The 26441-nt window shown below is 63.8% G+C and overlaps 2 protein-coding genes across 4 annotated transcripts; both read right to left on the bottom strand.

The window, feature by feature from the left end:
- Positions 1-5177: 5177 nt before the first annotated feature.
- IQCN (IQ motif containing N) lies at positions 5178-18692 on the bottom strand. The gene is given in 6 exon segments (XM_040990255.1): positions 5178-6200; positions 13410-15098; positions 15144-16913; positions 16915-17021; positions 17535-17644; positions 18676-18692. Coding segments are annotated over 5 exon segments (4602 nt in total). The 5' UTR covers positions 17548-17644; positions 18676-18692.
- A 3761-nt stretch (positions 18693-22453) lies between these two features.
- On the bottom strand, positions 22454-24511 carry JUND (JunD proto-oncogene, AP-1 transcription factor subunit). Of its 3 annotated transcripts, none has more exons than XM_040990887.1 (2): positions 24339-24511; positions 22454-24293 (listed from the first exon to the last, which is right to left on the bottom strand). In XM_040990887.1, exons 1-2 carry the CDS (start codon positions 24400-24402, stop codon positions 23251-23253), a joined length of 1107 nt encoding a protein of 368 aa, XP_040846821.1. In that variant the 5' UTR covers positions 24403-24511; the 3' UTR covers positions 22454-23250. The 3 variants fall into 3 exon arrangements, with proteins under 3 accessions (XP_040846821.1, XP_040846820.1, XP_040846819.1); XM_040990886.1 differs by having other exon boundaries at positions 22454-24296; positions 24336-24511; XM_040990885.1 differs by having other exon boundaries at positions 22454-24511.
- Positions 24512-26441: the final 1930 nt, after the last annotated feature.

Raw genomic sequence — 26441 nt, forward strand, 5'->3', positions numbered from 1 at the left:
CTCCCCCCCAGGAGCCCTCCCCCCCAGGAGCCCTCCCCCTCCGGGTCCCTCCCCAGCCACGCTGGACGCGGTCACTCCGGGGGAAACTGTGCGAAGGACACTCGGTCGCTGCCTTTCCCCTGGAAGAGAAACACGTACACAAGAGGTTGGTGAGCAGCCAGCTGTGACGCCGCCCCGCCGGGGCCAAGCTTCGTTCCCCACCCCTGCCATCGTCCACTGCTCTCCGCCTCACCATGTACACCCCTTCCAGCTTCCTGGAGGCGGACTCCTTTCGCTTGTAATACCTCACGGCCGTGAACACGGATGCGATGACCAACACGGACACGACCAGACACACGGCCACCACCGCGCCTGGGTTCCTGCTGTGCTGGGGGACTCCTACGTCACCTGGACCGGGGAGGACCAGCCCTGGGGTTAGCCCTGGAGCTGACACCCGCCAGAGCACCCCCACCCCTTTTAAAAGATTTATTTATTTCTATTGAAAAGGCAGATTTACAGAGAAAAGGAGAGACAGAGAGGAAGACCTTCCATCCACTGGTTCACTCCCCAAGTGGTCACAACGGCCAAAACCGAGCCGATCTGAAGCCAGGAACCAAGAGCCTCTCCCGGGTCTCCCACGCAGATGCAGGGTCCTAAGGCTGTGGGCCGTCCTCCACTGCTTTCCCAGGCCACAGGCAGGGAGCTGGGTGGAAAGTGGAGCAGCCGGGACATGAACTGGTGTCCATAGCATATGCAAGGTGAGGATTTAGCCACTGAGCCATCGCACCAGCTGCTCAGCTTCCCATCCAGCTCCCCGCCTGTGGCCTGGGAAAGCAACGGAGTGCGTGGGCCCCTGCACCCACGTGGCAGACCCAAAGTTCAGCCAGCTCCAGCCATGGTAGCTTTCTGGGGGAGCGAACCAGCAGGTGGCAGATCTCTCTCTCTAATCCGCTGGCCTCACACCCCTTCACCCCAAACTCCTCCAGGCTTACCCGGGCTTGTGGGATGCTCCAGTGGGGTGGCTGCGGAATCCGGGAGTTGAGTGGAATGGGAACTGGAGGAGGGGCTTGTCTCTGACGTCATGGAGGTAGTGTCTGGTGTTGCCGCTGAAGGGGTGGAGCTTGTCCCTGATGTCACGGAGGTGGGGCTTGCTTCTGACGTCACGGAAGTGGGGCTTGTCCCTGACGTCACGGAGGTGGGGCTTGCTTCTGGCGTCACGGAGGTGGGGCTTGCTTCTGGTGTCACCAGGGTGGGGCTTGTCCCTGATGTCACGGAGGTGGGGCTTGTTTCTGACGTCACCGGGGTGGGGCTTGTCCCTGACGTCACGGAGGTGGGGCTTGCTTCTGACGTCACGGGGGTGGGGCTTGTCCCTGACGTCACGGAGGTCGAGCCCGTCGTTGGTGGTGAGGTGGGGCTTGTCACTGTGGTTGAAGAGCTTTCAGAGGAGACAGCTGACGTGGTGGGGCTCACTGTGTAAATAAATCCACCATGGGGCACAGGGCTGCTGGTGATGGGCCGCCCAGAGAGGCCCAGACCCCCCGAAACGTGCTATAGTGCTTCCTTCAGACAGGACCCTCACATCCCACATGGATGCCAAGTTCGAGTCCCGGCTGCTCCACTTCCCATCCAGCTCCCTGCCTGTGGCCTGGGAAAGCAGTGGAGGACGGCCCACGGCCTTGGGACCTGCACCTGCGTGGGAGACCCGGGAGAGGCTCCTGGCTCCTTTCTCCTGTTGCTCCAGCCCCAAGCATGGAAGCCACTTGGGAAGTGAGCCAGCAGATGGAGGATCTCTGCCTCACTTCTTCTAGCTCTGCCTTTCAAATAAATGAACTTTAAGGAGTGGAAACAGATAAAGGAACTCCAAGCCTGGTGCCTGTCACTGCCCTTGCCCTGGACCCGCTCTCGTTCCCTCCCCCAACCCCCATCCCGTGAATGCTGGTTCCTAGGCCATGCTGTGGATTCCTGCAGTGGCAACCGCCCTCCCTGCCTCCTGCTTCTGCCATGGAGAGAGAGAACCAGCATGCTCCCGTGCCAGGCGGTTGTTCCGGGGCATTGTCTAGGATTCAATAACCTGGAAGGTGCCGGCGGCCACCACAGCAGTGGCTGTAGCAACCCAGCCGTGGGGGCCTCTGTGCCGGGAGATGACAGGGGGCAGGGTCCACGGGCCGCACGCCACAGAGACTTCCTGTGGGCCGCTGGGCGAGTCCCTTCAACAGCCTTGCCCGCCCCACCCCTGCCAACAGTAACCCGGAAATACAGCTCACGCTGGCCCTGGGGGAGGGGGACCGCAGTCTGCCTGGGCCTCTTCCCACCTCGGCCCCAGCCCTCCCCCATCCATATACCCATCGCTCCACCCCTCCACCCCCTGCTCCTCGGCCAGCAGGCATTAGCAGCTGGGTCCTGGAGAGGAATGGAATGTGAGGGGGCTTCACCCCCATTTTACAGGGAGGCAAAGAGGCCTAGGGTCTGAGATAGAGGGCCTGGCCAGAGGATGGGGGAGGGTGTGTGTGGGGGGAGCTGAGGGGCAGAAGACTCCCTGCCCAAGGCCGTTGGAGAGCTCGAGGAGGCCGAGGGGGCGACAGCCGCCCCAAGCTGCCACCCACCGCTTCCCATGAGAGGTTTCTGTGCCCTGGGGAGTTAAGAGTGGGTGAAGGAAACCCAGTGGGGCTTCCAGGAGGCAACGGCAGCAGACAAGAATCCTACTCGGTGCTGGGCACACAGTAGGCGCCTGGGCGAGGCGGCGCAGGACCAGGTACAGGACTAGTCTGTCCATTGGTCGTCACCTGCTCCCACCCCAGGCTGGCTGGAGGTAGCGTCAGATGTTTCTGGGCAGTGAAATGGGGCCAGCTTTTGCTCAGCTGTCCGCTGGGTGAGCCGGGGGAGCATTCTCCCTCTCTCCCCTGATGTCTCAGAGACAGCAGGAGGGAAGGCAGGCGGATAGCAAGAAGAACTACCCACAGGAGCCAGTGAGCTCAAGGTTTCCAACCACTGGTCGTAACCTTGGGCTTCTGTGCCGTGTCCCTCTGGGGTCTGAGCAGTTGGACCGACCGCGGGGCAGCCGGCTTCCCTGCCACGCTGGAGTGGCGGCCTTGGGGTGGGTCACTTTCGGTTTCCTAGAAACCCCGCCTCCCGCTTACCTGCACTTACCTGTAGTGGGACTGTTTGTAGAAGACTCATTTGGGACTGTTGCTGCCATGAGAACCAGCAGCAGCAGCAGCGGGGGCCGGGAGCCCGCCATGCCTGCGCCGGGCCGGGCCCACCGTGCGCACTGCCCAGGTGAGTGCCCTGGGCAGGTGCCTGGTCAGAACTCCCGAGAGCTGCTCGCACGTGCGCCCTGCTGGCAGTGCGTGGAACTGTGTGCTGTGTCAGAGACACGAGGGCACTGGGAGGCGCCCCTGTCCTCCCTGCCCCTGCCCCATCACCACATCTTTCTGCATCTGGACCTTTAGTGCCCTAAACAACCCTCGGGGACCCCTGCCCTGCCATGGGTGCCTAGGACAGCACCCTGTCCTCTTCCCCTCCCCCACCAAGAGTACCCCAAACTTCCTGTGCCTCCTTCTAGCCAGCTGGTCCCCAGGTCCTTCCCACTTCCTCCCCTGACTCCAAGGAGCCAGTATCAACCCCCACCTGCTTCCCCGTAAGGATGTGACTAGAACCTTCCAGCGTTTCTAGAGCAAGGTGCCCACAGCAGCAGCCTGAAGAGCCTGGGGATTGCTGGGTGTTGGGTGTGAGGCGGTGTGAGGGGATGCCACGTGCCCCCAGCTGTGGGCACCTGCCTAGGTCGGAAGAACACCGACTAGCAGCTGATGTGCCTGCTGGGCCTGGTCAATGCCCAAATGTGTTAACCATACCAGGTTGCCAGTTGCTGTTTTGTTTTGGTTTTTGGTTTTTTAAGTCGAGAAGGCAGGAAAACCCCAGGCCATGACTCGCCACCCTGGCCCCAAGGCTGGGGGGCTGCTGGTTGCCCCAGGAAAGTCGGTCTGCAAACGTATTGGAGTTGGGGCAGCTGAGAGCGTGTTCAACAGGAGGGTAGGGGGGAAATGACTTCTGGGGTCTTCAACAGCCGGGCCCACTGCACTTGCAGGTGGGCAAGGGAGAACTCCCCTAACAGTCCAGAGCTGCCTCTGGAGAACAAGGGAGCCCAGGGCTGGGGGTCGGGTGGGCTGGGCCAGGCAGAGCTGCAGCTCTGGTCAGCTTTTGTGCGGGCTGGATCTGGGGACAGGCCAGGCTGGGTCAGGTCACCGCACCCACTGACACTCATCAAAATCAAGACAGGGTGTAGGCCATTCCTGGCTAGGATGGACTGGGCTGCAACACCCACCAGCAAGAGCTGAGACTGTGGGTGGGCCGTGCCAGGCTGGAGCAAAGCGCCCATGAGCACACGCAAGACCAGAGCTGAGAATGGACCTGGTGGAAGACCTCCGGGGATTGCCCTGCTGGGCGGCAGCTCCCATCAGCACATGTGTGAACTGGGTCTGGGGGCAGGCTGAACCAGGCTATAGCACCTGCTGGCCAATGCTGAGACCGGGATGGGCCATCTCAGACTAGGGCAAGCTTTGCTGGCACACGTAAGATCCGGTGTTAGGAGTGGGCCTGGTAAGGGAATTTTGGGGACTCCCTTATTGGGCCACTGCTTCCACTGGTGAATGTGAGCTGGCACTGGGGGGCAAGCCAGCAATGGGCAAGGCTACTGTTACTGCTGGCATGCATGGCAACCAGAATAGGTATATATGGTATCAGACTGAGCCATAATAGCCCCCGGTAAGACGTGGGACTTGCGACATGCCATGTACAAGAGGGCCCTCCTACCATCCCCAGAAAATACATATTATGGGGGGAAATGTACTGCAAGCAGCCTCTTTTTGCACCAAAATTAATCTGGAATCCTGCTTTGCCCGAAGTTCTCGATGTCCTCCATGCCCTGCCCCCTACGCTGTGGTAACACCTGTGAGTCCAGGTGGCCACCCTTGGCCTCTAGGAAAAGACTCAGGGGTCCCCGGCCTGGCTGCAGACACCTCAAAGTGCATGGGTGGAGGCTATGGGGAAGCGAAAGACCCCACCTCCTTCTGGAACATTCCGTATCTCCCCGAGCCCCACACACAACACAACAGGATCCTGGCTGTGACAGATTTATTCACCACACCCAGACAGGGCGCCATGTGGCCTTCCCAGGACCCCCGGGGCAGGGGCTGGAGGGCCTAGACGCCGGGCCACTGCGTGGTCCTGGAGACGCTGCGGTTGGGGTTCCGACAGTGGTCCCAGGGGCCCCCCGAGTCCAGGAGCGCATCGGTGGTCAGGCTGTTGCGCGTGTAGTGGCCCCGCCAGGTGGCTTGCAGCATCCTGGCAGCCGTCTGCTGCTCCCGGAGCTGTCGGCGGATCCTGAAACCCCTCCAGGCGGACTGGATGGCCGTGGCCGCTCTGGCCCGGCCACAGATCTGCCGGGGGCTCTGGGGACCCAGCTGGCCACTGTAGGTCCACTGCGTGGCGGTGCCCTGGTTGCTGGAGACGCTGCGGCCCATGCCGTGGACCACCCTGGTGGGCAGGGTGTGGCCGCACGTGTGGCAAGTGCGAGGACTGCTGCCCACCAGCATCACCACGCTCGGCGGGTTGCCCAGTCCGGGATTGCTCAACGACTGGCAGAAGTTGCAGGCATGAGGCCGGCAGGATTGGAAGCAGCGGTGTTCCGAGGCCGAACGGAGGCCACCCCCGCCGCTTGAATCGGTGATGCTCTTGGAGTGGTCCATAGCCCTGGCGCTCATCTGGGCCCACACGGCGGGGAGCAGGACTTGGTGGGCACGCTGCCGGCGGGTGCAGTAGCCTCGCCAGGCGGCCTGGATAGTGGTGGTGGCTTGGTAGAGCCGGGCAAGGTTCCGGCGCACGCAGTAGCCGCGCCACGTGGCTTGGATGATGGTGGCCCATTGGTGCCACAGTCGCACGGTGCGCCGTACCAGGTAGCCACGGGCGCAAGCCTGGATGGTGATAACTGCGTGGGTGATGAGTCTCTCCATGGTCTGCACCGACACGACCAGGTCGCCCAACTGCCTGGGGTCCGTGGCCACCTCACCGCCCACGGCGTCCCAAGCTCCCCGCGTGGCGGAGCTGTCGCTGCCGGAATTGGTGGTGGCAGCAGGGAGGCGGGAAGCCATGGGCCTGACGGCGACGCTGGGGACTGCCGCGTTCCACGACTGGCCAGCGGCCACGCCAGCAGCATCCACGGGGCCCTGGAGGACACTGGGGGTCAGTGGGGCCGTGCTTCGGCGCTGGATGGCCGAGTTGGAGAAGTTGTACCAGGCCTGGCCGCGGGCGGCATATGGGGTGGTCAGGGGTGGCGGCGGTTGCTGGTGCTGCGGTGGCAGCTGATGGACGGTGGAATTGTGGGAGGCCTGGGGTTGGGGCAGGGAGGGGGTGACAGATGATCTGGCATACCAGGAGGTGCTAGCGGCACTTGGGGTCCCGCGGGAAGCCTGGCCTGGCACGGTGGCACTTGGGGTCCCCCGGGAAGCCTGGCCTGGCACGGTGGCACTGGGAGTCCCGCGGGAAGCCTGGCCTGGCACGGTGGCACTGGGGGTCCCGCGGGAGGCCTGGCCTGGCACGGTGGCACTGGGGGTCCCGCGGGAAGCCTGGCCTGGCACGGTGGCACTGGGGGTCCCGCGGGAGGCCTGGCCTGACACGGCGGCACTTGGGGTAATGGACGACTTGCGGGCTCGCCCAGACGAGCCCTGGGAGCTGCGGCGGCGTTGTAGAATGGCAGAGACCAGTGACGACTTGGGGTACTTGGGTGTGGAATTTAGGGGCTCCTGGGAATCGTCCTCCAGCAGGGGCCTTCGGGAGCCGCTGGGGGAAGACTCATAGCCCAGGGAGACCCTTCGGACGCCCGGGGGCAGCCGGGGGATGGGGGCGCTGGGCGTGGCAGGGCCCGAGGAAATGTTGGGCACGATGTCCGCCCCCTGAGAGGTAGTGCTGGTGCCCCCCACTGCCTGCTTCAGGCCACCCCCTGGAGGAGCCTGGGACGGTTGCTTCTGCCCCTGCAGCGTGGGTAGGGCCTTGGCCGTGGCCTCATCCATTAGCTCGGCGACAATGCTGCCGGGCACGGATCTGTAGGATTTGCGTGGGCTTAACGGGTTTGGACTGCCTGGGGTCGAAGTCCCGGATGTGGGTCTTGGGTCAGCTCCCGCTTGGAAGGAGCTCAACTTGTGGACCGAGGGCCCATAGGGAGACCCCTGTGAGACCGTGCTGGGGATGCTGGGTCTCTGGGGAGGCAGCTGTGGGCTCCCCATCTTGGCCATGGATCCTGGGGGCAGCGTGACAGCCATGGTGCTGCCGTGGGCTGACTGATGGGGGGATCTGGACGCCATGGAAGATGCAGCTGCCACGGGCTCCCATTGGAAAGTAGATGGTGGCTCTGCTATCCCGGGCACCTGCGCCTGACCCCTGGTCCTGTTGGCTGCAGACCGGGTGGTCGCACCAGACAGGCCACTAGGAACGATCAGGGGACCGCTAGGGGGCGCCCTGCTGCCAGCCAGCATGGATGGCACGGTGGTCGGCTCCCCACTGCTGGCCATGGAGCGCTTGGCCAGGCTGGGGGACTGATAAGAGATGGGGGAACCACCTCCGCCCATGCCGGCCAGACTGGGAGCTGCCTCCTTGAAGGCCATCTGGCTTTTGACAGCCTCTTGCTCCAATGGGAGCCCACGGTCATTATCAACGCCGCCACCCACGGCCTGGGCACCGGGGTACATCCACGGGGTGGCCTCGAGGACCTCGGAGTGCAGGGACTCAGCGCTGGAACCTGACAAGTGAGACAGGGCGTCATCATACTGCCCCTGGGCCTCGGCGGGGGGCTGCTCCTCGATGGTGCCAAAGGTCATGAGCTCAGGGTCCTGGCCAAACTGTGAGGCCAGCGACAGCACCGTGGGAATCCTACGGGACAAGCTCCTGCCCACGGAGGGAGCCGCGGCTGGGGTCGGGGCCAGGCTGTTGGCTTGGGATGCCTGGAAGGAACCGGCGTGCCGTCCTTCTCTGGCCACGGACCCGTGGTAAGGACTGGGGGTGAGGCCGATGAGCAGGGATGCTTGTGGGAGACTGTGGGCCCCAGAACTAAGCGGCCTACCCCCCAGGGAGTCCACGGGGGTCATCGGCCCCCCAGACGGACCCTGTGATGTTCTGCTGGCACCTGGCATGGACACAACACTAGGGGGCACCCGACTGACCACAGGGCTCCGGGGTAAGCCGTAGGCCACCACGCTGGCTGTGGAATCTGGGGAGTAAGATGCAGGCAGGGAGCTTGGTGGGAGACCCTGTCCCACACCTCTGATCACAGACCCTGAGGGGAGGCCCAGGGTCACACCGCTGGCTGCAGAGCCTGGGGTCATGGCCATGGCCACCCTGCTGCCTCCAGGACCCGAGCCGAGATCAGCGCCTGCCTCGGCCATGAGCAAATCATGCGGGCTGATGTACCTGGGGCGGGCAGCCATGGTCAACGGGTCTAGGGCCACATTGACCTGCGAGACGCTGGGGCCCACGCTGCTCACAGACAAGCTGGACTGGTTGACCATCGCAGCCTGAAAGAGGCCAGACTCCAGGGGAGGACTTTCACCTACCACCAAAGGGGTGGCCGCCTCTGAGATTTGGGGCGCCATGGGGACCCTGCCCTCGGGCACCTGGGCCAGGTTCCGGCCCATAGAGGTGGCCACACCTCTGCGAGGGACATCTGCCAAAGCAGCCCCCTGGGGCACGCCCAGGAACATGCTGGTGGTCCCCATGGGCGCCTGGGGAGGGCCAGCTGCCATGCGCCGGAAGGGGACCCGGTGCCTTTTGGTGGGCATTTGAGCCACACAGCATTCATTCTCATTAGTCACCGACAGGTGATAGAGGTTTGGCGTAGACACGGTCACCATGCTAGACTGCCGGCCACAGATGGGAGGGGACTGTTGGAAGCCCAGTGGCGCCTGCTCCAATTCGGCGACCGCGTCCTGCAGGTGCGGCAGCATACCCGTCATTAACAGGGGCTCGCGACACTCATCCACCTCGAAACCCAGAGGCGACTGGCTCAGACCGTGGCCTGTGCCACCACCTCCTGGCACACATGGGTACTGCCTGCCTGGACTGACAGAAATCACAACAGACGTGGGCTTCACCCTAGGAGGCGACAGACACGGGTCCACCCTGGAGATCCAACCTGGCTGGCTAAGACCACGACCCATCCCGTTGAGCACTGAAGGCTGGGATAGGCTAGAAGTTAGCCTGGCAGCCATGGGTGGGTGGGCCACATCCATAGAAGGTTGGGAGAGCCTGGGAATCCCCTGCTGAATTAGAGATGGGTGGGCTGGCCTGGAGACAACCCGGCTGGAGGAGTATGTCTGGGCCAAACTGGTCACAGATGGCTCAGCTAGGCTGGGCATCACCCCCAGGCCCATATGAGGCTGGGCAAAGCTTGGGGGGACACCCAGAACCAACGATGAATAGGCTAAGCTTGGTGCCATCCAACTGGTTACAGATGGTTGACCCATGATCGGGGACACCCCACTGGTCATGGAGTGACGAACCAGGCCAGGGGATATTGCACTGGCCATGGATGGTTGGGCTACACTTGGGGCCACCCCACTGGCCATGGATGGATGGGTTAGGATTGGGCCCTCCCCACTGACCATAGAAGGCTGGGCTACACTTGGGCCCACCCCACTGGCCATGGATGGCTGGGTTAGGATTGGGCCTACCCTACTGGCCATAGAAGGTTGGGCTCCACTTGGGCCCACCCCACTGACCATAGATGGCTGGGCTATGCTTGGACCCACCCCACTGATCATAGATGGCTGGGTTAGGATTGGGCCCACCCCACTGGCCAGAGATGGCTGGGTTAAGATTGGGCCCACCCCACTAGCCAGAGATGGCTGGGCTATGCTTGGACCCACCCCACTGGCCAGAGATGGCTGGGCTCCACTTGGACCCACACCACTGGCCAGAGATGGCTGGGTTAGGATTGGGCTCACCCCACTGGCCAGAGATGGCTGGAGTATGCTTGGACCCACCCCACTGGCCAGAGATGGCTGGGCTCCACTTGGACCCACTCCACTGGCCAGAGATGGCTGGGCTCCACTTGGACCCACCCCACTGGCCAGAGATGGCTGGGTTAGGATTGGGCCCACCCCACTGGCCAGAGATGGCTGGGCTATGCTTGGGCCCACACCACTGGCCAGAGATGGCTGGGCTATGCTTGGGCCCACCCCACTGGCCAGAGATGGCTGGGCTCCACTTGGGCCCACATCACTGACCATAGATTGGCGAGCTAGGCTGGGGGACACTCCACTGGCCAGAGATGACAGGGCTATGCTTGGCCCTACCCCACCGGCCACAGGTGGATATCCTAGACTTGGTGCTGCATCACGGGTAACAGATTGTGTGTGAATGGGAAAGGACCCTGCAGTGGCCACTGATTGCTGGGCAAAGGGTGGAACCATCTCATTGACCACTGTCGACTGGCCTGCATATGGGGCTGCCCCAGGGGCCACAGGTGGCAGATCCAGGCCTTGGGCTCCCCTACTCATGGCAGATGTCTGGTGTAGTCCAGGGGAAAACTCACTGGCCACAGATGGTTGAGTTATGCCCTGGGATACCCGACTGGCCACGGGAGGAGGTTGCGACCTTGGGGCTAACCCACTGGCTGTAGATGGCTGAGCTGGGCTTGGGGCCACTCCAATGACCATAGATGAATGATCTAGGTTTGAAGCCACCCTACTGGGTATAGGTGGTTGGGCTAGGGTTGTGACTCCACTGACCATTGATTGACGAGATGGGCCGGAGGACACTCCACCAGCCATGGATGGATGAGCTAAGTATGGACGCACCCCACTGGCCATGGATGGTTGGGCTACACTTGGGCCCACCCCACTGGCCATGGATGGATGGGTTAGGATTGGGCCCACCCCACTGGCCATAGAAGGTTGGGCTCCACTTGGGCCCACCCCACTGGCCATGGATGGATGGGTTAGGATTGGGCCCACCCCACTGGCCATGGATGGTTGGACTACACTTGGGCCTACCCCACTGGCCATGGATGGTTGGGCTACGCTTGGGCCAACCCCACTGGCCATGGATGGATGGGTTAGGATTGGGCCTACCCCACTGGTCATAGAAGGTTGGGCTCCACTTGGGCCCACCCCACTGGCCATGGATGGATGGGTTAGGATTGGGCCCACCCCACTGGCCATAGAAGGTTGGGCTCCACTTGGGCCCACCCCACTGGCCATAGATGGCTGGGCTCCATTTGGGCCCATCCCACTGGCCATAGAAGGTTGCTCTAGGCTTGAAGACACCCCACTGGTCATAGATGATTCAGTTAGACTTGAGGTGCCCCCACTCGTTGTAGATGATTGGGGCATGCTTGAGGTACCCCCACTCGTTGTAGATGATTGGGGCATGCTTGAGGTCACCCCACTGGCCATAGATGACTGGGCTCCATTTGGGCCCATCCCACTGGCCATAGATGGGTGGCCTTGGCTGTGTGCTCCCACACTGACCATAGATGGATGGCGTGACCGAGGGGTTGCCCCAGTGGCCATCAAGCTGGGGTCCACTTCACTGGCTCTGTACTGATAGATCAAGGTTGGGGGTACCCCACTGGTGGTAGATACCTGGGCTGGAGCGGAAGATACTCCACCAGTCATTGATGGTTGGCCTAGGCTTGGGGCGACCCCACCGCCCACAGAGGATTGGCCTACACTAGGTATTGCCCCACCACTGGGAACGGAAGACTGTGTTACCCCCGGTGGCACCCCCACTGCAGCCACAGATGGCTGGGTGAGATTAGGGGTCACCGCCCCAGCCATGGAGAGCTGGGCCAAGCCTGGCGGAACCCCACCGGCCAAGGTAGGTTGGGACTGGCTTGGGACTGAGCTGGCGGTGGGCAGAAATGGTGACTGGTAGGCAGCAGGGACCAAAGAGCCCATAGATAGGCTCCTATGCATTGCCGCCCTGTAGGGGTCCTGGGCCCCCATCCCTACGGGATCCAGGGAGTCATGGCACGAGGCCAAGCTGTCTTTGTCACTATCTGCATCCCAGTGGACACTCAGGGTCAGCCGGCTGCAGGCCGAGTTGTGCCGCAGAATCGGTATGAGCTCAGGCCCCTTGGCAGGCTTTGGCCCGAGGCCACGCCCTCTGCCCTCCTGCCTCTGGACCTCCCCGGTGGCGTTGGCGGTGGCACCGGGCTGCTTGGGCAGGAGAGCATCCAGCGGGAGCTCCTCCTCCTCAGCGTGGCCCTCCCAGGACGCCTCCACCAGCTCGATGGTGGTCAGACTGGCCATGGACACAGTGGAGAGGCTGAGTGAACCATAACTTTGCAAAGAGCTCTGGGAGTTACTCTCAATGGCGCTGTAGCCCATGGCAGCCTGGGGGATGCCCTTGGTCAGGCTGGGCTCCAGCCTCAGTGGTGGCGGCGGCCGGCTTGTCACCAGCTCACCAAGAATGGAAATAGGGTGGCCAGCTACCAGCTCCTGGGGGGCAGGTGGGGCCGGCTTGGGCCCCCGGACAAGACTCCTTCCTGCGCCAGCAGTGTCAGTGCCGGTGGTGATGATGGCGGCGGCAGTGGGGGGCGGCGTCTGGGTCAGGATGGGCACCAGCCTGCTGTCTGAGCTGGCCTGGAAGAAGCCACAGTCCACTTGGGACTTGCGCACCTGCACCTTGTTTGTGATGGCTGCCTTCAGGGGGCCAGGGGTCATCTTGGTGAGCATTTCTCGGATGCTGCCCGACACCTGCTTGGTGCTGGGGGATGCCAGCCTGCCCGGGTTTCCCTCCAAGCCTCGGGAGGGCTTGTGGGGACTGCCAACCCCCAGGGGGTGAGGAAATAAGTTGGAGGAGATTCTGCTGCTCCCCGGAGACTGACACCAGCAGGCGGTCCCCCGACAGGCAGGGGACGACAAGTAGGCATGCGGAGCCCTCCCACGCCCGTCCCCGCTCAGAAGCTTGCCCGAGGCCACCCTGCCCTCCCCGCCGGACGTCCACAGCCGGGCGGCTCCCTTGCTGACCACGTTTGGCTTGTGGGAGCTGGGGGCATTGCCATAGGTCACCGATGGCTGGTTGATACTGGGGCCCACACCGTTGGCAATGAGGGGTTGCCACGGCTGCAGGTGCGGTGGGCTGCGCACGTGTGGCCCCTGGCCGTCACCGCCTCCCGCCACGGGGTGACAATTGGGGATGGGACACATTACCGGCTCCCTCCGGGTCTTCAGTCTTAGAAACAGGCTGGCAGAGAAATCCCTGTGCCGCCTGGCCCCCCAGGCCACAGGGCAGCAAGGACGGTGGACAACCCCGATGGAGGCCCGTGGTGGACAGCAAAGAAGCACCCCGGCTGCAGGCCCGTCCCCCATGGCCTCCCACAGCCCGGCATGCCCACCCACAGCGAAATCCCCCCACGCACCGACCCAGGAAACCCTAACCTTGCTGGGCTGCGGCCGCATGAGCCCCAGCGTGGGTGCCCACGAGGCCGTCGGGGTCCCCCGGAAGTCCGCCTCCACTGCCGCTGCTGCGGCAGCCGTTTTAGACACGCCCTTGGGCAATCTCAGAGCCGCCTGGGACACAGACTGGCTGAGCACAGCGCCCAACTCGCCCTGGCACAGGGCCTGGCTCAGCGCCGCCCGCTCCTCCTCGGTCAGAGCCTTGCTCAGCACTTCGGCCAGTCTGCCCTGCACGGCTTTCGTGTGTTCGTTGCGCAGCTCGCCCCGTGCCAAGGCCCGTGACAGCGCAATGCCCAGCTCGCCCCACGACAGTGCCTTCATCAAGGCCATACTCAGCATGCCTTGCGGCAGAGCCTTGGCCACCGTGGCGCCCAGCACCTCCTTGGACAATGCCTGGTTCAGGGCCGCCCGCACTTCCCCTTGGGCCAGCGCTTTGGTCAGCAGAGCCCGGAGGTCTTCCTGGGAACCGAGAACGCTGGCCAGTTCTGCACAGAGAGAGGCGATCTGGGAGGTGGCCAGGTCATCCTGACAGGGCACGACCTGGCTGCTGGCTGTGGGCAGCGGAGTCCGAGCGGTGGCACTGTCGCCCCAGGATTCCATGTTACAGGGCATATGTCCAGAGGGGGCCAGCAGGGGCACCAGCATGCCCGGGGCATCCGCAGCCGCCTGACGCTGTGGTGGGGGCGGCCCTTGAGTGGCCTTGCCCTGCAGTATGGTCAGTCTGTCATCCGGCGTGGCCCGTGGCAAAGTGCCAAGGTGGTGGCAGGGTGGGGTGGATGCCTTGGACTGGGCGAGGATGGGCTGTGACTGGGTCTTGGCACTGAGGTCGGTGGACTGGTGGGCTGCAAACACGCCCTTGGATGCCTCGGTGGCCAGTTGTGCGTGCGACTGCGCTTTGGTGAGGTTGAGCGGCAGATGAGCTTGCGACTGAGCCCTGGACAGGCACGTGATGAGGTGGGCCAGGGAGGCCGTCTTGGCCACCAGCTTGGTGGGCGGGTGGATCTGGGAGGGTGTCTTGGCCGCACCCGGGCTCAGCTGTGTGTGGGAGATGGGCGTTGGTGCACAGCTAGCCATCAGATGCGTCTGTGGCAGGACCACGGTCAGCTCCGGAGGCGGGTGCGTCTGCGTGGAGGGCTTGGTGGTCAGCGGGGCCTGCGACACGGCTTGCACCTGCTGGGTGGACGCGTGTACCTGGGACGAGATCTTGGTGGGACACGTACATGAAGTGAGGTGGCCTTGGGACAAGTCCTTGGCCAGCTTGCTGGATGTGTATATTGGAGGCGATGACCTCACCAGGCAGGTGGCCAGGCGGCCCTGGGACAGGATTTTGGTCTGCTCGGCGAGCGGATGGACCCGGGGTGGGGCAGCTTTGCTCGGGCAGGTGGCCAACGGAGCTTGGGGCTGGGTGGCCGGTGGACACGAGGCCAGCTGTGCCTCAGGCAGGACCCCAGCTGGCTCTGGAGGCTGGCGTGTCTGGGACACGGTCTTACTCAAGCAGGTGGTCAGCTGGGCCTGTGAGGGCGCCTTGGTCAGGGAGGCGGCCATGTGCACTTGGGACCCAGCCTTGGATTGTTGCGAGGTCAAGTGCGTCTGAGACAGGGCCTCCTTGGTCAACGGGATGGCCAGCTGCGGTTGTGGCAGGGTCATGGCCACTTCTGCGGGCACATACACCTGCGACTGGACCTTCACGACTTCAGCTGTCGTGTGTGTCTGCACGGGCGGGGGTTTGCTCCGGGCCTCGGCCACTTTGGTCCAGGACGTAGGCCTGGTCACGGCCACGTTGGTCTTGGACACGACCGTCTCCGTCTTCATGTGCCTCTGCGTGGGGCACACTTTAACCTTCTCGCTCGCTGGAGGCACCGTCTTGGGGGCTGCAGCTTCTGGATGTGGCGGGCGGCCCGGGGCCTTGTTCTTGCCCTCGGCTAAACAGGAATGCGAGGACAGCTTAATAGCTCCTGCTGTCTGCTTCACGTTGACCGTGACTTTGGTCTTGGGGAGGCTCAGGTGGATGTGGGACGCGGTGCCAGGGAACCCAGCGGCTGTGCCGGCCTGTGGGGTGGTTTTGAGGTTGCTGGCTGCCACAGCGGGGGGAGTCATACAGAGTGTCTTTAGGACGGCGGCCACCGAGCGGATCTGGGCGGGTGTCTTGTTGATCATGGCGGCCAGGCGCGTCTGGGGCGGGGGCTTGGCCATGGAGGAGCCCGAGGGGCAGGTCTGGGAGGGGGTCTTGGGTACGGCAGTCACGTGACACGGCGGCTGGAGGGGACTTTTGGCAGGGGCGGTCGCCAGGCGTATGTGGGGCGAAGACTTGGGCACCACGGGCACTGGGTATGCGTGGGGAGGCACCTTGGAGGCGGCTGGCGGGCGGGCCTGGGGCGGAGATTTGAGCATGGATGCCAGCAGGCACACTTGGGGCGGGATCTTGGCCATGAGGCCAGCCGGGCGTGTCGGTGGGGGGTTGCTTGTCTGTGAGGCAATGGGCCGGACCTGGGTTTTGGTCAATGTGGGCGCCGGGCACGGCTGGGGCAGGGGCTTCACGACTGTCATGGTGGGCACAGCATAGTTCTTTCCCAAGGCCTTGGTGGTGGCAACGCAGGTTGGGTAGATCTTGGGTGGAGGCCTGGTGGCCATGGACGTGGGGCAGGGACACGGGGCGGGCGTGACCTTGAAGATCTCCGTGTCCATGTGGGCCTGGGTGGCGGCTGTCTGCCCATACCGAGGGCAAGGCGCGGGCTTGCCGTCACGTGCCGTCACGTGCCTTGCTCTCAGGGTGTCCCCTTCCATGTGCCGGACGAGGCAGGCACTCTGCACGGTCTCCGTCAGCAGACACGGTTGGTATTTGGAACTGAAACTCATCGGACATGGAAATCTGATGGCGACGGTCTGGTGTGGCAGGAAGGCCACTCCGGCGACTCCCGGGGCACAGGGGGCCGGCTCTGGGGCGCGCTGGGAGGGGGTGGTGCAAATATGGGACATCTGAGGGGCGCAGGTGGCCAAGCTGTCGGAGGACGGGAACTGAGTCTCTTTGCTAACCATGATGGGCTGCTTTGGCCGGGCCTGACTGCCCTCCAGGTGCTGGAAACGCACCTGCTGAGGGGGATGGTACGGGATGTCAGCTTCCTCGGCGGCCGCTTTCTTCACCACCGCCTTGCTGGACCGCAGGATGCGCTTGGTGTTAAAGCGGCGCCACGCCTCCTGGATGGCCTTGGCCGCCATCATCTGAGAGATGAGCTTCTGCCGGAGCTGGTACCCCCTCCAGTTGGCCTGGATGAGAGTGGCCGCCCGTGACAACATCATGTCCATTTCGTCCACCAGGATGTTCTTGAAGGCCTGGCTCTCGACCACCTTGCGCAGGCGCGGGATGCGGTGTGGCGGGGAGGCCGCTGTCTTGTCCTGGGCCGGCGGTGGTGGGAGATGCTCCTTGGATTGGTGGGGCTCATGCTGGGGCTGTGGTGTGGGTCTCCCCTCTTTGTCTTGGAGACTAGGGGTGGACTGGGGCAACAGGAAGCACTGCCCATTGGGTGATGGCTGGCTGGTGAACCGAAGCTGTGTTGCTGGTTGCATTGTTTTGGTGCTGGGGTAGGTCAGTTCTATCTGTGGGGAGGGAATGGAGGGAGGGAAGGAGGAAGGGGGTACAGATGGAAATGTGAATGATGGGAAGTGAGAATGAACAAGATGATGGATGGGTGCATAGATGGGGGAATGGATGGATGAGTGGATGGGTGGATGGGTGGATGGGTGGATGGGTGGATGGATGGGTGGGTGGGTAGACAGATGGGTGGGTGGGTGGATGGATGGGTGGGTGGGTAGACAGATGGGTGGGTGGGTGGATGGATGGGTGGGTGGGTGGATGGATGGGTGGGTAGATGGGTGGATAGGTGAATGGGTGAATGGGTGGATGGGTGGCTGGCTGGATGGGTCAGTGAATACATGGTAGACGTTGAAAGGATACAACTAGCTTTCAGAGGTCCCTTGAGTATGGAGAGAGCCGGGACAGTATTCTGCAGCCCTGGGGTGCACATGAACTGGGGTATGTCCATGTTGGAGTGGGAGGCACACCCCCTTGGGGCTGGAGAAACTGGCCCCCTAGCCCTGGCACCGTCTTACCTTGGAAGTTCATAGAGTTGGAGGATTAGATGAGCCCGGAGGAGGAGGCAGGCTTCAGCTCTTCATTCCCCACCACGTGCAGCAACACCGCTCTGGGCTGGCTCTGTGCTCTGCAGCAACCAAAGACGGAGTGTTAGGAGCAGGGAGACACCAGCAGGCTCACCCCAGGGGGACTTGAGTTAGACACAACACAGAACAGCCAGAGATGGCCCATGGAAAAAGGGCTCCTCTTCCTGCAAGCTGGCATGCTATATGGATGCCGGTTTGAGTCCCGGCTGCTCCGCTTCCCATCCATCTCACTGCTTGTGCACTTGGGAAAGCAGCAGAGGACGGCCCAAGTGCCTGGTGACCTTGTACCCATCTGAGAGACCCCGAGGAAGTATTCTGGCTCCTGGCTTCACACGTCCTGGATATTGTGGGCATTTGGGAAAATGAACCAGCGATGGAAGATTTGTTAACTCTGCCTTTCAAATAAATAATACACACATCTAAACAAACAGAAAGGAAAGTCTACACAGTCCTCAAGCAGGCAAATGTGGGAGGGACTCAGCTCTCCTTGGAGACTCCGTGGTCTGTTGGCCAAAGGGGGCAAAGACGTGGTGGGCTGAGGCAGCCCTGGGATGCCCGATCTGTGACCACCCGAGTCAGGGCAGGTGGCTTCCAGGTGCGTGGGCTGCCATGGGGGCTGTGGTTTGAAATACAGAGAGAACTACCCAGAACTTTCCATCCAAGTTGCCGGCAGAGAAACACCTGCTGGGGAAGCGTTCTGGACGCTTGGCTCGCCGGCGCCCTCTAGTGAGAAATCTTAGCATCGCGCCCAACGAAAACTGCTAAGAATTCCTTCCTTCTCGTGGAAAGATGGTCCATCCGCCAGCTCCCTCTCCAAATGGCCACTGAGGTCAGGGCTGGGGCAGGCTGGGTCAAGAGCCAGGGCCGCCATCCGGCTCTCCCACCTCGGTGGCAGTACCCGGAGCCAGCACGCACTGCCTCCCAGGGGTGTGTGGGTGTGTATGGTAACAATCAGGGAGTTGGAATGGCGAGCCAAAGTGGGACCTCAGTACGTGGGAGATCCCAGCTCTCTGGCTTGGCCATCTGGACAGTGAAGCAGCAGCCCCTCTCTCTAAATATTTGGGGTGGTTACCTGCCCGGCGTGCGTGAGCAGGTGCACAGTGGAGCCACACACGTAAGCTCTTACGTGTAGCTCTGGCTTGTCTGGCGTCAGCAGAGGCAGCCCCAGGTAAAATTCTCAAATCCGGAAGTGTTTGTCAGGGAAAGGGGGCCCAGGGGTGCTCACTGCCCTGGAGGGGGACCGTCGCCCTCCCAGGCCCATGAGACACCCCTGGCTTGGGCACTCGAGCAGCAGGCGACGTGGGGGGTCAGCAGGGTAGCCCCTTGCCCATCTTAGTGGGGAATTTCATTCCTCTTCGTGTGTGTGTGTGTGTGTTTGTGTGTGTGTGTGCAGGCTGGGGTGGGGTGGGGCAACTAGGAGGCTCCTCCCCTGTGCGGTGGGAGGGGCCCCAGCTTGCTCACAATCACCAATTATTGTCACTGGTTGACTGCGGGTCAGGGCTCAGCCCCGACCCAGTTCAGGGAGCTGCGGGCCCCCAGGGAGGGCACAGATGTTGTGGGGAAAGGGGAAGCTCCCCCCGCCTCCCCACGGTCAAGGTGCCCATCAGGGGAACAAGACGAGCCAGAGTGGGAGAGGAGAGGGGCTCGTGTGTCTGCCAGGATCGCAAAGGAGCTACCGCCCTTATGTTTATTATTCTTTTTATTTCAGAGAGTCAAGCAGCCAGGCGCTCCATCCGGGCTCTCCCCGCGTGGGTGGCAGGGGGGACCCGAGCACTTGAACCAGCTCCCTGCTGTTTCTTCCCAGGAGGCACTCGGGGATCAGGCGGGGGACCTCACTCTGTCTTAACCACTGTGCCCAGTGCCAGGGCTGGCAGGGAGGGCCGAGAGCCAGCTCGCCTGGAGTATGGCTTCCTGAGGCAGGAAGAGCTTTCACCCACCCCAGGAGACCCTAGCAAGCCAGAGGCACAGAGGCACAGGCCCCGGGTTCGAGTCCCGCTGGGGGAGTGTTCGGCGTCTTCGTTGAGCCACGAATCTGCAGGCCCCTTCATTCATTCAACATTTATTACCCACTGACGGCGGTGGGGAGGACAGGAGGACAGAATGTGAGGACGCCATGTGTTGGGGTGGGATTAAACTTCCCTCTCCGCCCTCCCTCTGCTGCAGCCACTGGGGTCACGGCCTTGTGTGGCTTCCAGGTCCCAACCTGCTGCCTTGAGGTGGTCACACCCCCCCACCAAAGCATCCAACTGGGACCTTCAGCTTGACATCATAGCCGCTGATAAACCCGTGTTTCCTCAGACCCCTTTAGGCAGGTCTCCGACAGGACAGGGCGTGGGAAGAGGCTGAGGGACCTCCTCCCTGTCCCTCCCCCGCTGGGACCAGGCCCCGGGACTCTGGTGCAGCCTCACTGTCCCCCAAGGCAGATGTGGCAAATTCCTCAGGATGAACTGAGTCAACAAAGAGGAGGAACCCCCTCACAGCTCCGGGGAGCAGAGGATAAAGCCAACAGCCCTTGTGTCCACACCTCCCCGAGCCCTACTCACCTGCCCCGAAGCCAAACCCACCGGCCCGAATGGTCAGCCTCGGGACCCCGGTGCCACGGCGCCTTTGTGACCTCAGAACATGCGCCAACCAATCCCCCAACGGCTCCAAGGAGCGCCAGGGAGTTCTAGAAGGCCCGACCAGGAGGGAGGGGGTGGGGCGGGGTAGGGTTGAAGCTATGGCCGTGGTGGCCATGCTGGCTCGTTCCCTCCACCCCCACCCCCACCCCCGCCTGGACCCACAGGCAGTCAGTCTGTCACACCTTGAGCAACGGTTGAGTGCCTACTGTACACGCAGATCTGCCCTGGTCTGGCTGGGAGAGGCAGAGGGTCTGTTAAGTAGAAACAAACCATACAGCTGAGCAGGGAGAGGGAGGAAGGGGCTAAGGGGGGTAATGACAGGGAGACGCCCCAAGGCAGTGGGCCCTGCGTACAGAGAAGTGAGGGGCAGTGCCCGTGACCAGGGGACACCGACCAAGGGGGCTGAAGCGGAGCCAGGAGGGAGATGGGGGCCTTGAGCGGTGTCCCGGGGAGGCAGAAGGGGGACCCTGAAGGTGGGGGTGCAGTGGGCGTTGCCTCAAGCTGCAGCCCTTGGCCGCGGGGCCCCAGGGCCGCCGCCTGCCGGGCTGGAGTGCAGCCCAGTGTGAGTCACCGCTGGGGCTGACACACAGCAGGCTGGGGCCCAAGTCACACAGCCCGGGCTGCCTGGAACTCTCCCGCACCCTCAGGGGGACGCAGCAGGGGTCTAGGCCTCTCAGTGGGGACCCCAACTCGGACCCCCAGCTTTCTGCACAGGATGGAAAAGGCGCTTTGAGCCACACTGGACAGGGCTGAGGAGCCACGGGGTGAGCCGACTTCCTGGAGGTGGCAGGAGGTCCCTGGGGGTGGGCTCTGGGGAGGACACTGGCAGGGCAGACTTACTATTCAACTTAGCATCAAGCGTGTCTCTTTAAAAACACCCCCTCTGGCTGGCTGGCACCACAGCCGCTGGGGAGCCCCTTTTTGTGGGAAGCGTCTCCCCTGTACGGTTGGTACTGAGCTATAGCAACTTACAACGTCCCCTGCAGTGCCAGCATCCCATCTGGGCGCCGCTTTGTGTCCCGGCTGCCCTGCTTCCCACCCAGCTCCCTGCCTGTGGCCTGGGAAAGCAGCGGAGGACGGCCCTGCACCCGTGTGGGGGACCCAGGAGAGGCTCCTGGCTCCTGGCTTCAGATCAGCTCAGCTCCAGCCATTGTGGCCATTTGGGGAGTGAACCAGCAGATGGAAGACTTCTTTCAAATAACTCTAAAACTTGTAGTCTCACCAGCTAATACACATCACTGGACGTGGCTCAGCCCGGGCTGCTGCCTCCTGACCTGGGAGAGCATAGATGGTACCGGGTGGGGTGGGGGACAGCAGAGGGGGCACTTGTCTTGCCTGCACAACGGGGCTTCCCTGAGGCCTGGCAAGGCCTGCATTGGTACACAGGGCCTGGCATTGTGGAACAGCCAGTGCGGCAGCCGCTACGTACGGGCCAGCATCCCACATCAGGGCTGCTCCACCCCCATCCAGCTCCCTGCTCACGCGCCTGGAATGGCCAAGGGCTTTGGTCCCTGCACCCAAGTGGGAGACCCGGATGGAGCCCTTAGCTTCCAACAATGTCACCATTTAGGGATTGAACCAGCAGCTGGAAGAGCCGTCTCTGCACCTTCTCCTCTGGTCCCCAGGCCAGTCAGCAGCCCCCAGCCGCCTCAGGGCTTCCAGCCAAGGCCGCCGGACGTGGGCAAGGCGGGCAGGCTGTGGACAAGGTTTGTGGTGACCCCAACTTCACAGCTTCCTGAATACATGAATGTTGGGGGCAAAGTCCACGCAGCCACACCTGCACACTCCGAGCCAGGGCCTCCCCTAACCTTTGGCCTCCAGGAATCCGGGCACACCCTGCCCGCCCCCTCCAAAAGAAAACATCAGTTCCACCTGCAAAGCCATCGGGAGACCAGCCAAAAACTATCTCCAACCCCGCAATCATTTTTTTCCCTTGTCCTCTGCCCTTTGCACACACAGGTACACAGATGCCCCGGGGCGCGGGGACAAAAGTTACACTAAAGGTGGCGTTTCTTTCCTGTCCTGACCTGGGGTTTGCACCCAACCCCAACACCAAAGCCGGAAACCCCGTGCGCTCCTAGAGGGCGCTCGCCGCGCGCCCCATGTGCGGAGCCCTCCCGGCCCGGGCGGAGCCGGCTGGGCGTGGGGCGCAGAGCGTGGGGTGTCAGGGGCACAGCCAGGGCCAGGCCCGCCCAGCCCGACGGCGCAGGAGGCGGAGAGGACACGAGGTGTCGTAGGAGACTTTACTGAAAACAGAACACGGGCGAGTCAGGGATTACCAACAGGAATGTAACCAAACCAAACCAAACCAGAGAGAAAAGAAAAAAAGGGGGGGACGGGATTCAAGGTGGCGTCGTCGGAAGTCGGGCCGGGAAAGGGGAGGAGTCTTTTTTTTTTTTCTTCTTCCCATTTCTTTAAAAAACCCAACACAAGGAAACACGCACGCACACACGCACACGCGCGCGCAGACACACAACCAACGTTTGTTCCCAAGTAAAAACATAAATAGGGCTGCTTCGAACACGCCGGCCTCCTCTTCCAAAGGCAACAACAACAAAACCAAAGACTAAAAAGAAAAAAGAAAAGGAAGCGAGGAGAGGAGCTTAGGCTGCGCCCTCCCCGCCCCATCCCACCCCCGTTTCCGCAGCGCTGGTGTGCCCAGAAAGGGGGTGGGCTGGCTGGCTGGGGGCGCGCACGGCGGTGGCGGCGGAGGCTGGGTGGGAACCAGCGGCAGCACGAGGATGCCAAGTGGGGGGTGTCATGCGCTCGCCCCCCCGAGGAGCAGGGGGTCCAGCTTGTCGAGTCCGGGGGCGCCCTCTCCAGTCCGGCGCACCCGGTGGCGGTGATACAGGGCCGAGGAAGGGGGAGGGTCCCCAGGACCGCACCCCTCTCCGAGTCCGAGGCGCCCACGCGCTGCATCCCCTCCTCTTCCTCCTCCTGCCCCCCTCCCCGGTGAGTCCGCCCCTCTCGGAGGGGGGAGAGAAGGGAGAGAGCGGGCGGAGGCCGCGCATGCGCCCCGCGCGGGCTCAGTACGCGGGCACCTGGTGCTGGGGCAGCAGCTGGCAGCCGCTGTTGACGTGGCTAAGGACTTTCTGCTTGAGCTGTGCCACCTGCTCGCGCAGCAGGCTCGCCGTGGACGCCAGCTCGGTGTTCTGGCTCTTGAGGGTCTTCACTTTCTCCTCCAGGCGGGAGATGCGCTCCAGCTTGCGTTTGCGGCACTTGGAGGCGGCGATGCGGTTGCGCAGCCGCTTGCGCTCCGCCTTGATGCGTTCCTGGGTGTCCATGTCGATGGGCGAGAGCGGCGGGCTGTCGCCGAAACTCGGCACGTCCGGCACGGTCTGCGGTTCGTCCTTGAGCGCGGCCAGGCGCGGCGGCCCCAGCGCGCCCGGAGGAGGCGGCGGCGGGTAGGGCACCGGGTCGGCGCCGAAGGCCGCACCCCCGGCGCTGCCGGCGCCTCCACCGCCGCCTCCTCCGCCCGCGTAGCTGCTCAGGTTCGCGTAGACGGGCGCCTCGGAGGCGGCGGCCGCCGGTGCCAGCTCGCCGGGGGTCGCGGCGCCCGGGGCCGACGCAGTCCCGGAGGGCCCCCCGGCGGCGGCGGCGGCAGCGGCGGCGGCCGCAGCAGCAGCAGCGGCGGCGGCAGCGGCGGCGGCGGCGCCCGCGCCCAGCTGGTTCTGCTTGTGCAAGTCCTCCAACGCTTTGACGAAGCCCTCGGCAAACTCCTGCTCCTCGCTGGCCGCCACTTTGGGGTAAAGGAACTGGCTGCTCGTCGGCGTGGTGGTCACAAGCCCGTTGGATTGGATGATGAGGCGTTCGAGCTCCGGAGAGGCGAGCTTGAGCAGTCCGAGGTCGGGCGAGGCGAGCAGGCCGTCCGGGGCCGAGGCGCTCGGGGCGCCGTCGGCGCGCAGCGGGGCCGGGGGCGGCGGGGCGGCCGAGGGCGCAGCGGGCTTGAGCGCCGCCGCCACCTGCTCGCTCAGGCTCAGCGTCAAGGCGTCCTTCTTGAGCATACTGCCGGCGCCGGCCGTCGGGGGCGCCCCGGGAAACAGGCGGCCCGGGGCCCCAAAGTTGCCGCCTCCTCCGGCACCGCCGCCGCTGCCACTGGCGCCGCCAGCACCACCGCCAGCACCGCCGCCGCCGCCCAGGCCGCTCAGCGCCTCATCGCCGTAGAAGGGTGTCTCCATTCTCCGCCTCCGCCGGCCCGGGCGCAGGGGGGGGAGTGGCCGCGGCGTCCCGGGGGGCTCCCCCCACCCCCCGGCCCCCCGAGTCCGTCCGCTCGGGGCCCCCGGCCGATGTGCCCGGCCCTTCCCGCTGGCGGCCGCTCCGTGCGCCCGCGGCGCGCCAGCCAGCGCCCTCTTATAGCCTCGGCCCGGCGCGATGAGCTCACCGCCCCCGCTCGCCATTGGCCATGGGTGACGTCGCTCTTTTGCACGGCGAGGCGGGACCCCTCTCCTCCTCCCCACCCCGGCCGCGGTTGCCCCGGCGACGCGCGGTAAACCGCACAACAGCGCGCGGCCTTGTGGGTTGACGTCATGGGGGGGCCGGTCCCCGCGCTCTTCCCCGTCTCCCCCACCCCACCCCGTGACCGCTCCAGGTCCAGGGATGCGCACTTGGAGAGGGGAGGATCGGGGCGCACCGCCTCCTCCCCGGCGCCAAGGCACGTCCCGGGTGGCGTGACGGGCCCGGCCAGCAGACGCGCGAGGCTCCGCCCTGCGTCCCCCCCGGACCCGGGCGGAGGCGGTGCCGGCCGCCAAGGGACCCGAGGAGGGAGTGGGTGGGTGGGAAGAGGACGAGGTCTGACGGGGATAAATTACCCCTGAGCGCCTCCCGCCCCACTTCGCCAACGGTTCCTCCCTCAGCGGCCATCGGCCCGGGGCTTTGTGCGAGCTGCGGCCTGAGAACAGGATGGTGGGTCGAGGGCCTGGTGGGGCGGGGGTGTGTCCCGCCCCCTTGGCTTTGGAGAGACTGGGGGGCTGCGGGGTGGAGGGAGAGAAACGTGTGCCGAAGTTGCCACCAATGACCTGGAGAGCTAGGGTGTCCATCTTGCTAGACGGTCAACTGAGGCCCAGCCAGGTGCACGGCTCCACGGCTCCACGAGGGCTGCGGGCAGTCGGGCCCAGGCCCTAGCACCTGGGCGTGGTGCACCCCACCCCCATGCTGGGCCGCCCACACTTTGCACCCTGGGTCTGCCCTGCCTGGTTCTCTGGGCAGCTGGGAGAGTGAGCGCCTTGGAGCTGCCCTCACGGTCATTGTCGCATCATGGGCACCATGAAAACGGGCTGCAAGGGAGGCCCCTCACTGACACCCACAGTCCAACCAGGCCCTGGGTTCCCCAGCCCTCCAAGGACAGAGTTCCCGTCTTAGCCCTGCCCCACCCCGCGCGCTCTGACCTCCTGTCCCCAGGGGATCCCGGCCCAGCTCTGTCCACCCCAGGGCCCTTCCATGTGCGGTGTGCATCCTGGAACTGCTGGTCCCCATCGCACCCCCCTGCTTCCTGCCAGGGCCCAGTGCACCATGGGTGACACTCCTAGGGTGGCTGGCAGGTGTGAACACACACACACACTCCTGGCCCTCCCTCACCTGGCCCCCAGCAGCTGGACTCTGAAATAAACAGGCAATGAGTGGGGCCCAGCACGATAGCTTAGCGGCTAAAGTCCTCACCTTGAACGCACCAGGATCCCATATGGGCTCCACCCCCGCCCTCCTGCAGGTGGAACAAGCCGCTCTCCCCCAGCTCAGCTCTCCCCCAGCTCAGCTCTCCCCCAGCTCGGCTCTCCCCCAGCTCGGCTCGCCCCCAGTTCGGCTCTCCCCCACCTCGGCTGCCGAGCCCCCCACCTCGGCTGCCGGGCCCTTGGAAGAACCTGCAAAGTGCTATGTGGGTACAGGTGGGGGCGTGGCTAGAGAAGGGCTGGCCAGGCTGGGGTCCCGCTGTGCTGGGACCCCTCTTCCCAGCTGGGAAGCCCGCCAGCATGCTCCAAGCTGTCCCTGGGTGCTGGAGACCTAAGGTGGGGACAACACAGGGCTGAGCTCGGAATGGGTTTACTAACTACCATCGGATGGACTAAAGGGCAGTTCATTCATTCATCAGTATCTGCAAATCTGGCCGCGGAACGCTGCAAACTGGAGGGCCGTGGCAGAGTCCACAAGTTGGGGCTGACACAATAGCTCAACTGGCTAATCTTCCACCTCCAAGCATTGCCATCCCATATGGCCACTGGTTCCT

The sequence above is a fragment of the Ochotona curzoniae genome, unplaced genomic scaffold (assembly GCF_017591425.1).
Source record: "Ochotona curzoniae isolate NIBS_2020 unplaced genomic scaffold, NIBS_Ocur_1.0 contig_605, whole genome shotgun sequence".
Classification (NCBI taxonomy): domain Eukaryota; kingdom Metazoa; phylum Chordata; class Mammalia; order Lagomorpha; family Ochotonidae; genus Ochotona; species Ochotona curzoniae.

Excerpts from the sequence above, each read along its gene's own strand:
- JUND (XM_040990885.1), bottom strand. The coding sequence starts at position 24,402 with ATGGAGACACCCTTCTACGGCGATGAGGCGCTGAGCGGCCTGGGCGGC.